This window comes from Geotrypetes seraphini, chromosome 6, assembly GCF_902459505.1.
Source record: "Geotrypetes seraphini chromosome 6, aGeoSer1.1, whole genome shotgun sequence".
NCBI classification, from domain to species: Eukaryota; Metazoa; Chordata; class Amphibia; order Gymnophiona; family Dermophiidae; genus Geotrypetes; species Geotrypetes seraphini.
Window position 1 is genome coordinate 42,349,357 of NC_047089.1, and position 22,600 is coordinate 42,371,956.

A 22,600-nucleotide genomic window follows, 5' to 3' on the forward strand; every position below is an offset into this window, starting at 1 on the left:
AGGAAGCCATAAAAGAAAAGAAGGACTCTTTCAAAAAATGGAAACACATCAAAACGACCGAAGCATGGAAAAAACATAAAGACGAACAGAAGAAATGTCACAAGGCGGTGAGGGATGCCAAAAAGGACTATGAAGAAAAAATAGCGCAAGAGGCCAAGAACTTCAAGCCCTTCTTTAGATACGTGAAAGGGAAAAAACCCGCAAAAGAGGCGGTGGGACCCCTGGACGACCAGGGAAGAAAAGGGTACATTAAGGAAGATAAACAAATTGCGGACAAACTAAATTCCTTCTTTGCGTCTGTCTTTACGGAGGAGGATACTGCAAAAATACCAGAGGCAATGAAAGTGTTTAATGGAGTAATAGAAGACAGCCTCACCACAGTTGAAGTGGAGTTGGACCAGATATACTACCAGATCGACAAACTTAAAAGTGACAAATCCCCTGGACCGGATGGAATTCATCCGAGAGTCTTAAAAGAATTGAAGATTGAAATCGGAGAGTTATTGCAAAAACTCACCAATCTGACAATCAGAACTGGACAGATACCAGATGACTGGAAGATAGCGAATGTCACGCCAATTTTCAAAAAAGGATCGAGAGGAGAACCGGGCAACTACAGACCAGTGAGCCTTACGTCTGTCCCTGGAAAGATGGTTGAAGCACTGATCAAGGATAGCATAGTCCGGCACTTAGATACACACGACTTGCTGAAACCCAGTCAACATGGGTTCAGGAAAGGGAAATCATGTTTAACGAATTTGCTTCAATTTTTTGAGACCGTGAACAAGCAAATTGATAGTGGAATGCCGGTGGACATAATTTATTTGGACTTCCAGAAAGCATTCGACAAAGTTCCGCATGAAAGACTTCTCAGGAAACTACAAAGCCATGGAATAGAGGGAGATATACAAAGGTGGATAGGCAAATGGCTGGAAAACAGGAAGCAGAGAGTGGGCATAAATGGGAAGTTCTCAGACTGGGAGAAAGTGACTAGTGGTGTGCCCCAGGGCTCGGTACTTGGGCCGATTCTATTTAATATATATATCAATGACCTGGAAGGCGGAATATCCAGTGAGATCATTAAGTTTGCAGACGACACAAAGCTATGCCGGGAAATCAGATTGCAGGAAGATAGCGAGGAACTCCAGAGCGACTTGTATCAGCTAGAGAAATGGGCAGAGCAATGGCAGATGAAGTTCAACGTGGAGAAATGCAAAGTAATGCATTTAGGTAGTAAGAATAAGGAACACGAGTATAGAATGTCAGGAGCAACTCTGGGTAAGAGCGAACAAGAAAAGGACCTGGGTGTACTGATAGATAGGACCCTGAAGCCGTCGGCACAATGTGCGGCAGCGGCAAAGAAAGCAAACAGAATGTTGGGCATGATAAAGAAAGGAATCACGAGTAGATCGGAGAAAGTCATAATGCCGCTTTATAGAGCAATGGTCAGACCACACTTGGAATACTGTGTACAACATTGGTCTCCCAACCTAAAGAAGGATATAAAACTGCTGGAGAGGGTGCAGAGACGAGCAACGAAACTAATAAGAGGTATGGAGAAATTGGAATATGAGGAACGACTCAAGAAACTAGGATTGTTCTCCCTTGAGAAGAGGAGGCTGCGAGGGGACAAAATACTGAAAGACATCGATAAAATAGAGCAGAAAAACAAATTATTTACATTGTCCAATGTGACACGGACAAGAGGACATGGTTTGAAGCTAAGGGGTGACAAGTCCAGGACAAATGTCAGGAAGTTCTGCTTTACGCAGCGAGTGGTGGACGCATGGAATGCTCTTCCACAGGAGGTTATTAAGGAATCCACTGTGCTAGGATTCAAAGGCAAATTAGATGCACATCTCCTTATGAGAGGCATAGAGGGATATGGGTGATTAGAACAATCAGGTGTATACCTGACTGGGCCTCCGCGTGTGCGGATCGCCGGACTCGATGGACCATGGGTCTGATCCGGAGATGGCAATTCTTATGTTCTTATGTTCTTATGAATCAGTGAGGAAGAGGGAGTTGGCTCGAAGATAACACCTCATCGATTGTACCATGGACCGGCGGTTGAAGAATACTGTGTTGGGCCTGATACATGTGCTGGCCCTGTGGACCAGCAGGAAATTTCTGTGGACCGGCACCGGTCCACGGACCGGTGGTTGAAGAACAGTGCTTTAGAACAAAATATCTATCTCCACAAATCACACGTGGTCAAATAAAATATGAAAAACATCTTTAGTAAAAAAACAAAAAACAGTTTTGACTTCTCTTTTATGTTGGGTTTTTTTCTGTGAAAAACACGATTACATATAAGTCAGTCTTTCAGCAATAATACATTTTATATATAATATAACTTGAGACAAAACCTGTTTATAGCTTTAACTTGTTTCCTGAAGTTTATTGCTGTAAATTAGTCTATATGTAGTGCCATACCTTCAACACATTAGCTCTGTAAAAATAAAATTACAGCACTTAAATAATTTGGAGTACCCCATCATTTTGCAATCTGAAAGTTATAATTAGGCATTATAAAGGTTTCCATGTTGTTGTTTCAGCTGCAGAAGGGTGGAGTGGCCTAGTGGTTAGAGCTGCTGCCTCAGCACCTTGAGGGTTTGCGAGTTCAATCCTGGCCTGCTCCCTGTGACTCTAGGCAAGTCACTTAACCCTCTATTGCCCTAGATACCACAGTTAGATCATGAATCTGCTGGGACAGATGGGTAAAATGCTTAAGAATACCTGATTATTATTCAATGTACTGTATTGTAAACCGCTTTGAGTGAATCTCTTCAAGAAAAGGCGGTTAATTCATCCTAATATTGGTAGCTCTAGGCTCATGGACAAAGCTGCATCAGAAGAATATAAATAATCAATGAGTATTTTAAATGAAAAATTACCCAATGGCTCAGGTTTGGCATGAAAACTCAAGATTTAACTTTCTTCTAATCTAGGCAATGAAGATCACAATCAGCTGACGTATGCAGGAGATGGTTTTCTGTCAGAGTTGAATTACACTATCATTCTGTTCTCAGTCACTTCCATCTTTTGACTAGTTTATGGCCATGCACTAAAGAGTTTTGACACTTTGAAACATGCAAAGTACAATGGGCACTTTTAGAATGAAGTGATTAGATTCAAATGATAGAAGCTTTCAAGACTAAAGATATGGAAATCTGAAGAATGGACTTGTGATGGCAGCAAGAAAAAAAGTAGGAAATTATGCTTATATGCCACCTTCCTAAAGAGTTTAGATAGACTCTAGCTGTATACAGCAAAATGAGCAGACTACAGCCTAAAAACACCAATACCCATATATATTTTGAGATGGTAAATCAAAATTATTAAAATATATTCGTACAAAAAAGGTTTAGGCTAGGCTGCTCATATTTAATCACCTCCACTATTATGGCTCTAATCACACTGGGTGCTGCTCTATTCCTATTTATCTGAACCTATGTATGAATACAGCATAAAAAAATAGAAAATAAACTAAAGGATGGGGAAGGCTGCGAATATAAAATGGTACACATATATACTATATAATGTTCCAAAAATAAGACAAGCAAACCAAAGAAGAGAAGATAAAACAGCCTAGATCAGGGGAGGACAACCATGATACTCAATCACCACAACCCAGTTGGGTTTTCAAGATTTCCACCATGAATATGCAAGAAATTGATTTTCAGGTACTGTTTCCATTGTATGCAAATACATCATATTTACTGTGAAATCTTGAAAACTTGTTTGGGTTGCTTTTTCAAAAATGCAGGAAGAATGCAATTAGATCATGCCTCAAGAAGTCAAACCTAGGATGATGGTTAGCAGGCAACAGTGGATCTCTAATACCCCATTCCTTACCAAAACAAACACCTTGTATTCAAGACAGTATGTATTTCAGAATATCAGTGCTGAGACTTCCCTTTATTTCTATCATGAATGAGGTCAAATAGCCCCTGGATTCAGGGAAATACAGTATACCATTACTATTTCCCCAGACCTTTCCTGCTTCTTTCGATCTGGTCAGCCATCATATTCTTCTGAAATGCTTAACCAGTACTGATCTGTCTCTAACTCAAAGCTCCAAATGTAATCTTATCACCACTAGTAGTAGTCAATATCTCACTATGAGGAGACCTCAGCCCCACCACTCCACTGCTGTAGACCATTCAAAAGTGGGAAGAATCACATGGTGCCTTTCATCATTGGTGTCAACATGTAAATATAGCTTTGTTGTTTAGGTCATTTATAGAGTATGAAATAGTATAACAAAATATACTTATATTGATAAATATTAATTTAAAGCACCTAGCTCAGCCTTAGAACAGGAGTTGTGCCCCAACATGTTTCGCACACATAGCGCTTTGTCAAGGGGCTCCCTAAAATAGCAAAAGGACAGGTGTAAAACCCTTATACAACACTCCCCTCTTTCATACTCAAATGCATCTAATTCTAACTCACCCATACCACAAAACTAAATTCTCTTACCGGGGTTGTATCTGTCATCCGACTCCCAAAATTATGTGAAAGGAAGCTGACGGCAGCGTGCAGACCCGATGTTTAAATAACAGGAAGTTAAGTGTAGAAGTACCGCCCCCTGTACCCAATTGGACCGAAGATCAATCAATCAAACAAGGACGCCCATTCTAGTTCCCCGTTCAAACCATTAGGTTCCACAATGTCAAACCTGAAAATGTATCTCTGCTCCTGCTCATTCAACCTTCTAAACTGAGCAGGAGGTGTGGAGGCCATTAATTGAATATTATAATGATTGAGGTTTATTCTTTTTCCTTAGGGGATAATTTGTAGAAATGGGGGGGGGGGGATAGGATAATCTAATTAAATAGCGGTATATTTCAACTGATTAATGGATATAAGAAACATGGTATATATGTATGAATAGAAAAGGAAAGGGGGTAAAATTATTGGACATATGTTGTTATGAAATATTAGGGGATATGTGTAATATGAAGAGATATATTTGTTGTGCATTAATGTATATAATAAAATGAAAAAAAGAGTTTGAGGAAGAAAGGGTGCGGGGAGGGATAGGCTAATGTATGATTAATTGTATTATGGAAGAAGGATGTCTAAGTATGTATATGTTTAGATAGATTATTTTATTGATATGGGAAGGGATGGGAGGTGGGTGGGGGGAATTAAAACATGTATAATAATATTGTTTAAGAATGTCAAGTGAGTTATGTTAATTAATTGTAATAATATTGTACATTTGTTGAGAGAAATAAAAAGGAATAAAGATTTTTTAAAAAACCCCAAAAAAACAATGCAAGAATGAGAGCGGAGGAATTTAGAGAACCAATCTAGGACTGTGGAGTTGATGCCTATCTCAGAGAGTTGGTAAACAAGAATATCATGGTGGACAACGTCAAAAGCAGCGGAGAGGTCAAATTGTAGGAGGACAGCGAACTTGTTTCGAGAGTGAAGTTGTTGGACCCTTGAAATCAGGGAAGACAGTAGGGATTCGTTGCTGAAGTTAGGACGAAAGCCATATTGATAGGGTAGAAGAATAGAGAATCTCTCTAAGTATGATGAGAGTTGGGTAGAAATGATGGACTCTAGCATCTTGGTTAGGAGAGGGATATTTGCAATTGGGCGATAGCTGGATGTTATGGAAGAGTCAAGGTCATATTTTTTCAGTAGTGGGGTCAAGGCAATATGACCCATTTCTGGGGAGAAATGGCCCGACTGAATGGCGGAGTTTATGAGATTGGTGATAGAAGAGATAGCCTGTGCGGGAATGTTCTCGTATAGGTAGGAGGGGAATGGATCCAAGGAGCAGTTACAGGATTTCAGTTTGAGGCAGAGATTGAGGACCAGGGATTCAGATACACGCTCAAAGGTGGTCCAGGATCTGTCAGCTAGGATAGGGTTGGAGACCATTAGGGTGGGAGTGGAATCGGTGGGCACCAGGGAGTTGTAGGAGACTGAAGTAGAGAAGGAGCATCTCAAGGTAGAAACCTTATCGTTGAAGAATTTTGCTAGAACATCTGCTGAGGGAGAGGAGGGGAGCTCAGTGGGGTCTCTTTTGGAGGTTAGGGAGCGCCAGATGTTGAATAGTGCACTGCTCTGATTGTTGGACCTGGAGATTTTGTCACCATAGAAGTTCTTTCTTGCTTTTTTTAGCGCTGTATTGTACAGCTTGATATTGACTCTCCAGGACTGTCTGTCTATGGGACATTTTGATATTTTCCATATGCGCTCCAGAGCTCGACATTTCTGTTTTAGCTCTCTGTGATATGGGAGGTACCAAGGGGGGGAGATGGATTTAGTGGAAAGAGGAGCGAGGGAAAGATAGGTGGATTCAAAGCTCCTTTTACAGGAGACTGATAGTACCCAGAAGACGGAGCTTGAAGTTTTGACGTGCGTCCTTCCCTTTTCATGAGCGGCATCCCTGTTAATAGAAAGTATGAGGAGACATTGGGAAATTGTTAAGAGCCATCAAGCTCTGACGGAGTTCCCCAGGATTGCATTCTCCAGGGGTAGAACGATAGGTCAACGCTATAACGTTTTGAAACGGAGTACGGGGAGGGACACTATTGGTCATCATAAAAGCTGTGGTAGGTGCCAATGGTGTCCCCTCACTATTGAGGGGAGCCATTGGAAGATTCCAGGGAGGGAGGTGATTTTAAAACCTACATCTAATACTGATTGTAATTCTACAGATGTAGTGTATGTCCCTGTGGGCTACTATATTTTGGACGGACAAATAGGGCGGTCCGTATTAGACTGACTAAACATAAGTCTCGTATTGTCAACAAGGTCGCCCAAGCCCCTTTGGTAGATCATTGGGGACGCCTGCATCACAGGATTGAAGACATCAGATGGCGGGTCATTGAAAAGGTTACTGGGTGGGATGGTGGGAAAGATTTTAGAAGGTTGAATGAGCAGGAGCAGAGATACATTTTCAGGTTTGACACTGTGGAACCTAATGGTTTGAACGGGGAACTAGTATGGGTGTCCTTGTTTGACTGATTGATCTCTGGTCCAATTGGTACAGGGGGCGGTACTTCTACATTTAACTTCCTGTTATTTAAACATCGGGTCTGCATGCCGCCGTCAGCTTCCTTTCACATAATTTTGGGAGTCGGATGACAGATACAGCCCCGGTAAGAGAATTTAGTTTTGTGGTATGGGTGAGTTAGAATTAGATGCATTTGAGTATGAAAGAGGGGAGTGTTGTATAAGGGTTTTACACCTGTCCTTTTGCTATTTTAGGGAGCCCCTTGACAAAGCGCTATGTGTGCGAAACATGTTGGGGCACAACTCCCGTTCTAAGGCTGAGCTAAGTGCTTTATATTAATATTTATCAAAATAAGTATATTTTGTTATACTATTTCATACTATTTATACTCTATAAATGACCTAAACAACAAAGCTATATTTACATGTTGAGACCAATGATGAAAGGCACCACGTGATTCTTCCCGCTTTTGAATGGTCTACAGCAGTGGAGTGGTGGGGCTGATATTGGATACTACTAGTGGTGATAAGATTACATTTGGAGCTTTGAGTTAGAGACAGACATTTTGATACAGCTCCTGATTGAGATATTCAAAATATTGCCATTTGTTCTGCTGTAACCAGTACTGATGGCACAATTCTTAAATGGTTTGGATTCTTCCTAGGAGATCAAACGTTTGAAGACAAACTCCTTTTATTCCCTTGCTGTTGGAATTTCTAAAGGATCAATTTGTTTTTAGTCCCCTTGTAACCCTGATCCAATCTCTAGGAGTCTTTACCTAATTTGCTGATAATATCTATCTTCTCTGTTTTATTAATGCTGCTTTTTTGGAGTTCACTAAACTGTATTGCAGGTTTAATGGTTAAGTATGGTTCTCTTCTAACGGTGTTCTTGATCTGTAGAAATGTCTAGCCATGTAGAGCACCAGTCATACTAATTGTTCCTTCTCTTTTTGTTTGGGAAAGGATAACCTTTACTCATCCCTTTGGGTTCTTGGGGTCACTGTAGACTGCAAGTCAAAAGAAAGTTCAAAGTCATTTCCATTGTTAAATCATGTTATAGTACTCTGGCAAATTAGGTCCCTTTGGGCAGTTTTTGAAAGGGATGCCCTCCTTACGTTGATTCACACGCTTGTCATAAGGCAGTCATCTTGATGGTTATAACTTTTTGCATCAGTATACGATAAATTTTACTTTAAGACTACAACTAGTACAGAATACTGCAGTTAAGCTTCTTTATAATATTAATTTCTATGGGCAAGTTGCTCCACTGCTTAGGAGCAATACAAGCTCACAGGATTAAGTCTATGTTAACTAGTTTTGGCATTTAAAGTGATGCATGTTGGACAGCCTACTTTTGGTTTTCAATATTTTCATTCCATATATATCTACCCTTTTCATTCATCTTACACGTTGATAGTAATACCATCTTCCTTTTCAAGCCCGACTTGACTCTACATGTGGCTCTGCTTTTTATATTCTTGCTCCTTTACTTTGGAATTCTACTCCTATGTAGCTCTGACTTGAGATATCCTTGCCTATATTCAAGGCAGGTCTCAAGTCCTACATTTTCCAATGGGCTTTTTAAATGACTGATGCTGTTGGGGTGGCTTTAGTCAGGGGGATGGCAAAAACCTAGATTCAGGGAAGGTCTTGAGGCCCACGTGTCTGATGGGCCTTGGTGATTAACTGTTGGGTTGTGGAAGAGAGACATTATACTTCTAACATCTTTCCTTTGTTTTCCCCTTTTCTTTCTGAACAGTCAAATTGTAAGCCACTTAAATGTTAAGAATTGCAATATACTGTACAGTATAAAAAAGAAACATAAGCAAGTTGATAATAGGCAAGTTTATATTTTGAAGAACATAGCTAATTCTGTATCATAAAAAATATAAACAATGTTTAATTTATCCAGAGTGTTGGCTTTGTCTTCTTGTAAAGGGTTCCCTTCACAAGTATTGTGCTAAGAAGCCAGGTAGTTACACAGGTAATATCCAAACCACAACATTTATTGGTTGAAATAAGAAGGGGCTAGGGGAGGAAATGTAAGACTTTTCTTGACACTTTCGCCTCAAGTGATCCATTCATTTTCTAGCTCTGCTCTCACTTTACATGTTTTGGTTGTTCTCAGTCACCTCTCACCAATTAAGAGTCCAGGAAGAGACACTATATCAAAGAATATTGAATCATTTACTAAACATTGTTGAAGGGGTGTGAAGCATCTGTCTTTGAAAATGCCTAGTTGGCAGTCAGACATATGGCACAAAAAGGAGGAAGGAAAAAGAAAAGATGGAGGACTTGATTATTTTCTTAGTAGTCAGGTAATTAAATATTAATCCAATTTATTTTATAATGGGACCATTTTAACAGGGTCTTTTCTCTTGCTTCAGACCATTTGGCTATGAAGAGTTTACCCTGTATCATAATCCTATAAAAGTTTGACAAAGACACTTCTACTTCACATTCAGCAACGATGTAAGGAGCTAAGAATGTGACGTTGCTTTTGAATACAGCCCTCCATGTTAAGTGCACGGCATAAACCACTGACATATTAATAGTCAAGAGAATACCTATGCAGTTACAATTATATTGGGGGGGGAATCTAACTTACATTAGCATGAATATCTCTTAATCCAACTGTTATACTTGTACCCCACTGCACATGTACTGCCTAATGAGTCTGTTTACCTAATACTATCATAAAAGTTAACTTTAAAAAATCAATTTTGCAATAAATCTGCTTACAGTTTGACCAATTAACTTCATTTTTGTAAAATACAAGTCTACAACCATAGTCAATTCCAAATGTATGCACACTGCCTTTACATAGAAAAGTACTTTATTAAACACATTCTTCAGTATCAACTAATGCACAGGATTTTGATTGTGTGCACAGAATCTGCTAAACTTTGGTTTGCAATATTCAATGACCACCACTTACAGTAACAGCTAGTACACATCATTAAATAGCCTGCTGCTCTATGCAGGTAGCATCAATAAAAATGCATGGTCGTAATCTACTTCTTTAAAGACCATTCCACCAACAGGTAATGTTCTACCCATTATGGAATGCAAATCAAAATCTTTAAAAAGCTTAACAAAAATAATTTTCTACAGCATGACATAATTAAATAAAACTAATCAAACATTCTGGATGTGTGCATACGTTTGCCAGTGTTCAAGGAAAAGTGCCCATAAGAGGAATCCACTGTAAACACAGAACTGTGCAAAATTATTTCCAAAAAGAACTGTGCGTTTCCACTGCATGCAGTTTGCACAACAAATAGAAACAAGTACAGTGAAATCAGCAAGCCTCTGTCATAATACAGATTTAACCATTTAGCTCTTTTGAGTGATTTTTCTTCTATGGACACAAGGTTATAACCAGAGAAGCTCCCTAATAGTGTAAAGAAATTTCCTGAACACTGCTCAAATTGGAATGATTTTTGGAAGCTTATCTTAACACAGATCAACCTTACTAAATAAAATCTACTGCTTCTTCCCAAGACTGTTACAAATTTAACACCTCTGCCATAAAAAAGCCATTCAGTGTTCTGGTGGAAAGAGGACAAAAACTAATCTGGAGCTAAGAATTCTAGTAGCTCCACATAATATATCCTTCATTTTGTGAATTAACTCAAAGTTGAAAAAGAGGTACCTTGGTTACTGTAATCTATTACAGAGACCCATGACTGACTAAAAACCTGGTAAACGGAACCAATGCATTTTGTTGGGGCACAAAATGCAAGTGTATCTCATGGTAAAACAAATATAGCACAGATTTCATTGTTGAAAACAAAGAGCATATGAATCAGTCCAAAAAAGTAAGGTATTCTCCAGCACAATTAAGGACATCTTTTGTAAGCCCTGTGACCTATTTGTGAAATTTCATGTTTAGTGATTTGCCTTTGCCTCTTTAGTCATCATTGCTGCTAAAGTGGTTATTGCTGTACATGGACTCTTCATAATATTTAAACTTAAAAGGAAGAAACTGCATATCCTGGGGGGGGGGGAGTGAAACCATGATGCTAAAAAGGTCAGTATTTTATCAGTCTGTCTCAGATGTCATTGACTGGAGCAGAATGATAGATATAATAAACCTATTGAGAAACACTGGCACAGTTCTGGCTAGACTTTGTTACTAATTGAGTAAATGGATGAGGAGGGTGTCAAAAGTAAAAGCTGCTATAAGCACATGCAAGGACAGAATATCACCACTAGGATGAAATTCAACAAGTATGCACTGAGCTACTCTAATAATCTGCAGAACTAATTGTCATGTTTAGTTCTGTGTGATTTGGTTGGGGTTGAGATGAACACCTGAAGATGGCACAGAGTTGCAAACATACTGCTACACATGGCATTGAGAAAGCATATATAACTATACATTTTTTACAAATTTAAGAACCACATGGAGAACAGATGATAGCATGGTCTAACAATTATTTCATCTAATGCCCAACTTAAAAAGAACACAGTGTGTATAAATCAATAACTTGCACCCTTTCCCAAATTATTATTGCTGAAACAAAGAGGCCAACATAGAAATCTGTTGGATTTAGGTCTGGATTTTTAAACACATAAGCAGAAAAACAAAGTAAACTGGATGTAAACCTTGAACTAAAATTATGTTCCCAAATAACAGGTATGTATTTAAAAAAAACAAAAGAAAAGAAAAACGAAAGGCAGAAATTTGTACATGGCAGTTCCAGGTCGACATCCAAATATCCAAAACCCTCTTGCAAAGTATCAAAACGTGTTTGATTTCATATCAGACCTTTATCTTTGCTGTTTTTTTTTTTTAAGGCAATGAAATGGTGACAAATTCCAAAAGTTCTTTGGAAGAAATGAACATATACACCTTTTTTCTTCTGAACTTTGAACAGAACAAAAAAAAAAAAGAAGAATCCTGTGCTACACAATCCATGCAACACCTGGCCGAAGTAAAAAACCCACCCTGGAGAAGTTAAAAAAATACAATTTGGTGTCTTTCACTGGATCAGAAACGTAATCTTCCCAGAGGAAAATAAAGCTTACATCAGCTAATCATTTATAGTTTTGTATGTGTACAATATATTCCATCTAAGATTTGATAGAGTTCAGTAACAAAAAAAAATTCTGTATGAATTCAGAAAGTTTGTCTAGTCGGGTACATTTTCAATCAACTGGGGAAAGGCACTGAATATATTTATCACTGTGCCCATTCAGTTTGCACATAGCTGTATATGGAATTTCTTTTAAAAATATTTCAGCTTGCCATTCATTCTTTACAACACATTATTATAGATTGTGGTTAACACATAGTAGCAGAAGCAAAGTCAAAAAGTGACCTCTCCTATTCAATGGTGTTGCTGCAAATATCCAAGAGCTTAAAATCCGAAAGGGCCACAAAAGAACCTGGGAAAGGTACAGGATTCAGTCATTTCTCAGCAATTTTCAGTGCATTTTGCAGAAAGGGTCTTCACTACTCAGAGTTTTTCTGTTTATTTTACACATAGGAGACCACCAACATTTGCCATAAATTCTTCTAAGCTCTTTAGAAAGGCCATCTTTTGCTTACGGTCCAGTGTGGGAGGAGTGCTGCTTGCAGTAAGTTTGTTGAAGGCATCTGCTAAACGCTGGTATATCAAGGGGTCTTGCTGACTTGATAGTAGTGTTTCAACCAATTCTGAATATTCAGCCTATGGTACAAACAGTTCATGGTTATCTTTACAGCAGAACAAAAAGGTATGAAACTATAACCAGATTATGGACTCAATTTTTAACCTATTACCAAAAACCTGAAGTAGTTTAGGAATTTAGTGAAGGGGGCCATTAAAAAATTCAAGTACTGAATTACTTATACATCATTTTACTGCTTAATAACATGATCAAGTTCGTTAAAAGGATGGACATATCACAGCATAAACTTGATAAAGGAATCGGTGTTTATGTAAAAATTGCATCCACTGAGATATATACAGTAGCATCAAATGCTGTACCTAATATGAATATAGCATAGAACGATCAATATGTTTGGATTTTAATTGTTCTATGACAATGTTTCCCAAGTCAGTCCTGGAGTACCCCCCCTTGCCAGTCAGGTTTTCAGGATATCCACAATGAATATGCATGAAATTGATTTGCATATACTGCCTCTATTATATGCACCCCTTTTTCATGCATATCCTGAAAACCTGACTGGCAAGGGGATACTCCAGGACTGACTTGAGAAACAGTTCTTTATGACAATTTGCTATGTCCTAGCAGACAGAAGATTTCTTGTGATATAGAATTTCCATACTGATCCCCAGAGAATTATTCTCTGAATCTGAAAGCATGGACATAGAAATTGTTTTCTATTTTTGTTAATACCGTTTGGTTTTTCATTTTTTTTCTCATTCTAGATTTTCCTTCATTTTTTATTTTTTAAATAATTTTATTCAAGTTCTTATAATACATGAATATCATAACTCTAAAGAGGCACATATCAAACAAAATCAAAACAAAGCTGAAGTCCTTAAATAATGGGATTCAAAAAGAAACAAATATCTATATAGAAATTAACAAGCAACAGATTTAAGCAGCATCGCTCACACCAAACCTAACAGCTCTACTCTCCATCCCCCTTGGCTACATTCTATCAATCTGAGATATCTGTCCTGTTCCCAATTTATTTGTCTCTCCTTCTTTGCACTTAGACCCAGATTCACAAAAAGATAGCGACTCAGTCGCCGATGGCCAATTCTCTGGCTGATTTTTAAACAGCGATTGAGTCGGTGCAGAGCCCTGGCAATAGTGACAGCAGAAGCAGCTCCTGTCACTGCTGTCATGGCTTCTGTTGGGAGGTGTTATTTTCTTTTCATTTTTTTTTTTAATGGCACAGATATTTTACGGGTATTATACACGCAAAATATCTGCCCCAATTTTAAAAAATGAAAGCCTCCCGACATAAGCCCCCTCCCTCCGAACCCAAAAAAATGGCAGGAGGGATGCCCTCTCTCCCCGCCCAACTTATGGCAGAAGAGATGCCCACTGCCCTCGGGCCCCATGCGATCAGGTCAGGTGTCTCCCCCCTGCCATCGCCCTCCCCCACGTAACTTAAAGTTGGGAGCAGGATGGGTGCTCTGTTCCTCTTGTGGCCTCCTCCTGCGCAATGCGGGCCTTAGGCCCCACCCCGGTGCATCATGTGCTGCATGGGGAGGGATTTAAGGCCCTGATTGGCTCAGGCTCCTCCCAAGGGAGGTGCCTAAGCCAATCATGGCCTTAAGTCCTTCTCCATGCAGCACATGATGCACCGGGGCAGTATCTAAGGCCCGCATTGTGCAGGAGGCCACAGGAGGAACAGAGCACCCCTCCTGCTCCCAACTTAAAGGTAGGTGGGGGAGGGTGACGGCAGGGGGGGAGGAAGACCCGCCTCTGGCATGGACCACTGAGCTGAAATGAGCTCCTGCATAGCTTCATGGACAGGAAATATCTTGGCTTTCTTGTGCCAACCATGAGGGGGGATTGGCAGCCGAAGGTGACTGGGTCAGCTTACGAGATATTAAGACCCTGTAACACCTTAGAAATAAGAGGTCGGTTCCTCCCCCTGGAAGCCCGTGGGATCTCCCACCAGAACATCCCCCAAATCATCATCCTGGGGGGGGGAGGAAGAGAGAGAGGTAGGTCTGAGCCTAAGAAAGGGTCTTCCCCAACCGCAGACACAACCCTGCAGTATTAAGCCCCCTGCTGACTCAGCATAAGTTCTAAACCAGGAGGAAGGCAAAGTTTCTCCGAGTTTGACACTCAGACTTGAAGGGGTCTTGTGAAAAGTCATAAGTTGATGATGGCTGATGCAGATCACTTCAATAAAGGAAATTATGAATCGGGGGGGGGAGGGGTCATTGTATTACTTTTAATGACAGGTAAGCCTCTTTATTTGTCATGTTTTTTGAATCTATATACACCGTCGAGAACAATTAGATCGGAGAACCAAAAAATCTTATAGTTCCATCCCATTGAGAAATTGTCCATGAGCATATTAGGGCTGATACTTTTTCTGTAAAAGGTCCGCAACTTTGGAACGCTATATACCATTATCTCTTCAAATAATAGGAATAATCAATAAATTTAAAACTGAGTTCAAAACTTTTCTTTTTTTTTGATGCCTACCAAAATAAATAGTGGCAATTGGTACTATAGAAACTCCTGCTAAACACAAGAAGTCCTAACTGAATGTGCTTACCAACTCTATTTTTGAATATTTTTTGTTTACCAACCCATTCTGTTTTTGAATATTGTAGTTCTCTCTTTTAAACCCTAATTTGTATTGTATGTATTGTATTGTATTGTATGTGATTTTATGTTTCTATCCTGTTAATATAATTTTAGATTGGAAGCTGCTCAGGTTTTTTACCCTTGGTGCGGGATAGTACGATTTGAATAAACTTGGAATCACAGTAGGGCTAGAAGTCTCCATGGCAACCATTTATAAGTAGTGGCAGAGAGAAGGGATGGAGAGACTAACAACCTTAACATGCCATGACAGAAGGGAGAGCACTTTAGCTGGGTGGACAAGGTAGAATCAGTTTTCATTCCAAACTCAGTGGCTTAGATTAAGCATGTCTTGGCTAAAAATTGACCTGCACATGCTTAGTTTTAAAAATACAATATAGCAACTTCAGACAGATTATCCATCTTTATTTGGTGATATGCCAAAATACACATCTATCTTCGTTAGCCAGTATCTTTGGAAATAAATGCTGGAAAAAATGAACATATTTCTGTACCTGGTGCAAGCACACTAATGTGTAAAAGGCTTCTCCTGCTGCTGCCGTCATCTCTGTATTGTGCTTTTGCAACACAAGCATATCAAAGACAAGCTGAAATGACAAAACATACCACTTATATTTCAAGCGCAGGTTGAACACATATTGTTTTACACAAATTAATTCCATGAACAACCTACCTTAAGAAAGTGTCTTGTTGCTACTAAGAGAGGTGAATCAGTTTCTTGTGCTTTGGCACACTGTTCAGCTAATGGCGTCAAGGCTTCCAGACAAAGCTGGCTAACATCCGAGCTCATTCTTGTATTGATAGTTAAAGAAATAGATACTTCATTTAAAGAGGAAGCTGCTTTCCCTTTTTTTTTGGAAAAAACACAAAAAGGCATCAAGGTTTGTGTGGGGGACGCTCAGAACACCCAAATAGGCACACAACTTACAGACCAAAGTGGAATAATATGAATATATTATAGGGTGCTCTCAGTGTGAACCCTCAGTGATAGGAGCGCTGCTCCGACACTTCACTTCTGGGTCAAGGCGGGAAGCCTCCACCCACACACCATCATTGAGCACCCTGAGTGTGCTGAAATTAAAGGAACAGAAGTCCACTAAATCAAACAAATCAACCAATCAAAGTGAGTAAATCAAACTCCACGCAAACAACTTGAGCGACCCCCACACAAACCCTGCCAGCCAGACCCCCCGAATCGCACAACAAAATCAAAAAACACCATACAAAAAATATTAAATAAACACGATACTTATCTGGAACAATCTCAAAAACTGGTAAACGCAAACAACCGCGCCAGGAGAAGAGGTTCGACCGCGCTGGTTTCGGGAGGAGCCCTTCTTCAGGAACCAGACCCCCGACGGGACACAAACGAAGAGGTCGGCTGGAGGGCGGGGTGCCCGGGCGGAAGAGCACGCCGCCTAAAATGGCACTACAGGTGACGTCATGCACAAGCCAACCAATCACACAACCCTAACAGTCCACCAATCACACACAGGGGCGGGAACCCACCCATGAATATACAACCACACTAAACAAGAGACATAACACATAAAACGTGCTGGAGACAAATCGATAACCCCAGCCAAAAAACCCCCCACTGGAACCCAAAACCCAGATGGAATCCGAAGAACCTGTTAAATAATGGTATTCCATTCCACACCTTCATTAAGACCATTGGGATGGACAGATTGTAATTGGAAAATCCAATATTGTTCCCTGAGATTCAAATGGGACTGTCTGTCCCCCCTGAAATCCCAAGGGACTTACTCAAGCACGAACCAAGACAAGTCGGTGAACCGATGACCGAGTTCAGCACAGTGTGGCACAAGGGGGGCAGAGTGAGATCTGGTACGAATCCGGCTCCTATGTTCTTGCAATCTGACCCTAATTCTTCTGCTGGTCCGCCCCACATAACACAACCCACAAGGGCAGATGATGACATAAACTACCCATTCAGACTCACAAGACGTTTGAGATCTGAGGTGGTAAGTACGTTGAGTCCGGGGATGTTGCCAGGTAGAAATGGACAAGGATAGAGGGCACATATCACAATGTCCACATGGTTTATGACTGCCCCCAATATGAGCCCGGCTCCTCGTGGCCAATAAGTCCTTCAAGTTTTTAGGACGGGCATAAGCTATACAGGGAGCCTCCTTGAAAACAGAATGATGATCCAAAACATGCCAGTGCTTTCTCACAATGTTCGCTATCTGGTGGGCTTGGTTGGAAAACAATGACACACATCTGTTGATCTAAAGGTGGTCTAATGGCAGGAGCCCGTAATAACTCAGGGTTAGCATAGCGTGCTCTGCGATACGCTCTTCTGATGGTCCACTCAGGATAGCCGCGGGCCTTGAAACGCTGGAATAGTAACTTAGCTTGAGCCTTGTACTCCCTCAAAGAAGAGCAAATACGATGAATCCTGAGGAATTGCCCCACAGGCAACGATTGGCGCAACCTGACAGGATGACAGCTGGTGTAGTGTAGATATGAAGTCCGATCCGTGGACTTCCGGAAAACCGTCGTAACCAATTGCCCATCGTTTTTGCTAACCCTGGTATCTAGATAGGTGACACTGGTTGCATTGACAGTGGCAGTAAACTTCAAATGCCTATCAAGGGTATTAAGCCAGGTCAAAATTTCATAAAACCTGGCCCTAGTGTCGGTCCATATGAGGAACACATCGTCAATAAAACGGAGCCATGTGGCAATGTGTGACATCCACCCAGACGGATATAACAACTGTTCCTCAAAATTTGTAACATAAAGATTAGCCACACTGGGGGCCATGGCTGTGCCCATGGCTACCCCGTGCGTTTGGAGATAAAACTCCCCGCGCACCTCGAAAAAATTTTTTTGTAACACCAAGGTGGCTAATTGCATGAGAAAAGCTTTAGTTATGTGGTGGTGAAAAAGCCCCCCAGATAAATGGTATTCAACAATCTTTAAGGCTTCAGTCCCAGACAGTCCCATTTGAATCTCAGGGAACAATATTGGATTTTCCAATTACAATCTGTCCATCCCAATGGTCTTAATGAAGGTGTGGAATGGAATACCATTATTTAACAGGTTCTTCGGATTCCATCTGGGTTTTGGGTTCCAGTGGGGGTTTTTTTGGCTGGGGTTATCGATTTGTCTCCAGCACGTTTTATGTGTTATGTCTCTTGTTTAGTGTGGTTGTATATTCATGGGTGGGTTCCCGCCCCTGTGTGTGATTGGTGGACTGTTAGGGTTGTGTGATTGGTTGGCTTGTGCATGACGTCACCTGTAGTGCCGTTTTAGGTGGCGTGCTCTTCCGCCCGGGCACCCCGCCCTCCAGCCGACCTCTTCGTTTGTGTCCCGTCGGGGGTCTGGTTCCTGAAGAAGGGCTCCTCCCGAAACCAGCGCGGTCGAACCTCTTCTCCTGGCGCAGTTGTTTGCGTTTACCAGTTTTTGAGATTGTTCCAGATAAGTATCGTGTTTATTTAATATTTTTTGTATGGTGTTTTTTGATTTTGTTGTGCGATTCGGGGGGTCTGGCTGGCAGGGTTTGTGTGGGGGTCGCTCAGGTTGTTTGCGTGGAGTTTGATTTACTCACTTTGATTGGTTGATTTGTTTGATTTAGTGGACTTCTGTTCCTTTAATTTCAGCACACTCAGGGTGCTCAATGATGGTGTGTGGGTGGAGGCTTCCCGCCTTGACCCAGAAGTGAAGTGTTGGAGCAGCGCTCCTATCACTGAGGGTTCACACTGAGAGCACCCTATAATATATTCATATTATTCCACTTTGGTCTGTAAGTTGTGTGCCTATTTGGGCAACCTGAGCGTCCCCCACACAAACCTTGATGTGACTAGGTTGCCTTTTTGTGTTTTTTCCATAGTAGGATTTTTGGCAAAATTTAGAGTGTATTGTTGTGGTTCCCTTTTTTTTGACACATTAGAAAACTCTTTCAAAACTTTACCAAACAGAAAAATCTGGAGAAGACTGGACATGAATACATGCAGCTTTTGAAACTTCACAGCTGAACCTGATGGAATCTACAGCTGGAGAGCCTAATACACAGATATAATATTCCAATCAGCAACAAGGTGAAATAAGTGCAGAATATTCTTGAAAAAGTTGTTACAATCACCATAAATCAATCTGAAATCAGACTGCTAAGTTATGATGGCACATTACAACACTGATTATGCTTGCTTTCATCACTGTGCAAGCTTAAGATTTGTTTAAGCAGGCTCTGACTGGCTTGAAGAAACAGCCTTAAGCCAATCTCACCTCCAGTGGAATCATGGTTTTCTCCATGGCAGCAGGGCTAAGAGTGGTTAATATTCTAAGGCGACTGGTTTTCTACAAGTATTGCGAGTGCCAAAACAAAGATGACAAAACTCCGAGCAAATTACGAGCAAATTACATTAAACACAAACAAGCAATTCAGTACACAATTCTTGATGGAAGGAAAACCAAAAATGGCTAAGATAAATAGAGAAAAAAAAATAAAGAAATTAACACAAAAAACAGAGGTGACAATAGAAGAAAGCAAGTAGCCATAGAGAAGCTCCAACCAGGGCTACAGAAATAGAAGAAATTAAGAAATTAATTTTATGGAACTCATTCAAAAAGGGCTTTCTAACTGAAGGATCCAATATGACAGCACATTTGATGGCAATAATAGTATTAAGCATGAAATAAGAGGGGGTCCACACCCTTTACCTGGGACACCTGAGGAAAGACACCAAAAAAGATGAAGCTGAGTAATATAGAACTGCTTTAAAGTTACAATTAAAAGAATATTGCTTGGTTAGTATTACTGGCAAGTATTAAAGTTTTTAAATATATGTTTATCTCAGCAGTTACTTCCTTTAAGATTGAGAAATAAATGGGTCCTAGAATAGGAAACTGGACACTGTGCCCTAAGCTAATGCGTTGTTACAAGATGTCCAATGCATTGAAATAAAAAATCTCAGCTAGTCTAGATGTAAATGCTGACAGCAAGGAAACTAAATAGCACGTGACAATTAAGTCATTATATTGTTGCTAGGGAAAAATTACTATTGAAATAAGATTGACAAGAAATCATGAGATCAAAATTAACCAAAAGAATATTGAAGTATGCAATTTGTCATTGGATCTTAATGAAGTAATTGTATTATAATTGGAGATACCATTCTCCCAATTGAAGATACCATTCTCCCAAGGGAGCTCAGAATAGTTTATATTAATTTATTCAGGTACTCAAGCATTTTTCCCTTTCTGTCCCGGTGGGCTTACAATCTATCTAATGTATCTAGTGCAATAGGGGGATTAAGTGACTTGCCCAGGATCACAAGGAGCAGCATGGGTCTGAACCCACAACCTCAGGATGTCGAGTCTGTAGCTTTAACCACAGCAGAAATATATCTAACCAACAAAAATTTGGAGTGTTAATGCAAAAGACCTGTTCCTAATTCTCTAATTTGCACACAGAACCCTGCATAAAAAATTGCATTTTTTTTTTTACTTTTAGTGGTTGTCAATTACTCACAGAGGGTGATCAATCAGTCTATGGGAACCTCCTATCAGTAATTAAGGAGTTCACCTGGGTATGTCCACAATTAATGTGCACCTTAGAGTGCACGGCAGGGTCTACCCACAAACATCACATGTCACCATCCTATGTTTAAATAATTTTAAAAATTCCAAAAGTGCTGTGTGCAAAAATAAAATAGAGAAATCAAAAATGCTAAAAACAAAGGGCTAGATTCACTAAGCAAGCTGATCGGTTTGCGAACCCTTTGCGACCAAATTTCCCTCCTGCACTATTCACTAAAGGCAGTAGCGATCCGATCCCGATCCTCCCATGCAAATTAGCAAAACCCCATGTAAAATAGCCAAGCGATTGATTCACTAACAATTGCTTGGATATTTTGAGTCGGGTTTTACTACTGACAAACCCGACTGCTCCAGACCTGTTGGTAACTGAGTTACCGACAGGTCTGCAGGTTTTTTTGACAGGCTTGCCTGTCTTTTTTATTCTTTTTTTTCATGGCACAGATATTTTGCGTGTGTTACACATGCAAAATATCTGCCCCATAAAAAAAAAATGTATAAAGAAAGACAGGCAAGCCTGTCAAAAGTACCCACACACCTAAACGCATCCCCCAAGCTTGGCCACCACCACCCCTGACCAGCATGGCCCTCGCCAGCCCTCCCTCCCTCCCCATGACCGGCACGGCTCTCGCCCCCCTCCCGGCACAGCCCTCACAGCACCAAAAAGTTGGGAACAGGAGGGGTGCTCAGCCCTCCTGCTCCTAGTCCTCCAAACCCCTGGTCGGCCCAGGCGGTCGGGCCCGGCCCACCCACCCCGGTACTTTTAAAATAGTTGGGAGCAGGAGGCGTGCCTGGTCCCTCCTGCTCCTTCGAGGCTCCCATCTATGGAAGCAGGAGGGGTGCCCACACCCTCCTACTCCGATGCTGACGATCTTCTCTTCAGGAGCAGGAGGAAAATCCTCCTGCTGCTCCGGCCCGCTGCCGCCCAATAACGGCCTTAGGTCCTGCCCCGCACATCATCTCATGCACGGGGAGAGGCCTAAGGCCCTGATTGGCAGAAGTTCCATAGCTTGGAGTTCTGTTCTTTTTATTTCTATTTTGTAAATGTTTAGATAAATACTAGGGCACTCATGTTCTTTGAAACTTAGTAGCTTACCATATTATTAAATAATAAATTAGCTATGTCTGGTATCTCAGATGTGCCTAGTCCATTCCTTGCCATCTCAAAAGACTAGTTAATTCACATAGATTCAGTGTATTGCTACCCCCTTTATTTTACTTTAAATATTTATTTGGATTTCTAAATGTGATTTTTCCCTTATTTTGGACTAAAAGATGGGTTGATGAGATAGTGATTTAATTAAATTTTCTTCTTTCTCCTCTTTCTGTAGAAGTGCATATATTGCTTGGGTTTAAGTGTACATATTTAAAACATAAAATGTTTGTTTACTCCCCATATCTCTCTTCTGCATGAAACTCAATCCGGTTTTAGGCCTTTGTTTAGCACTGAGACAGTAATGGTAGCTATCTTGGATGATTTGCATTTCTTGTTTAGTAAAGGCCTTAACGCCCTGCTCATGCAATTTGACATGAGTTCTGCCTTCGACTTGGTGGACCATTGGAAACTGTTATAATGCTTATACACAATTGGAATCAGAGGACAAGTGTTAAACTGGTTTCGAGGTTTCCTTATATCCCACCCCTATCAAGTACGTTTTAATCACGATCTCTCTGACACATGGAGCAATCCATCTGGCGTGCTGCAGGGGTCACCACTATCCACATTGCTTTTCAATGTGTACATGTCTTCATTAGGTGTGCAATTGTCCCTGCTGGGGATAAAATTATTTAGCTATGC

At 40.6% G+C, this 22,600-nt stretch overlaps 1 protein-coding gene across 1 annotated transcript in view; it reads right to left on the minus strand.

Moving 5' to 3' along the window:
* Window positions 1–7,546: 7,546 nt before the first annotated feature.
* XPO4 (exportin 4) overlaps window positions 7,547–22,600 on the minus strand; it is a 237,878-nt gene continuing 222,824 nt past the window's right edge. Inside the window, exons 21-23 of the mRNA XM_033949810.1 lie at window positions 15,911–16,028; window positions 15,732–15,824; window positions 7,547–12,662 (exon numbers count right to left, since the gene is read on the minus strand). Coding sequence (XP_033805701.1) covers window positions 12,465–12,662; window positions 15,732–15,824; window positions 15,911–16,028 — 409 coding nt within the window. The 3' untranslated portion in view covers window positions 7,547–12,464. The remainder of the gene's footprint in view (window positions 12,663–15,731; window positions 15,825–15,910; window positions 16,029–22,600) is intronic.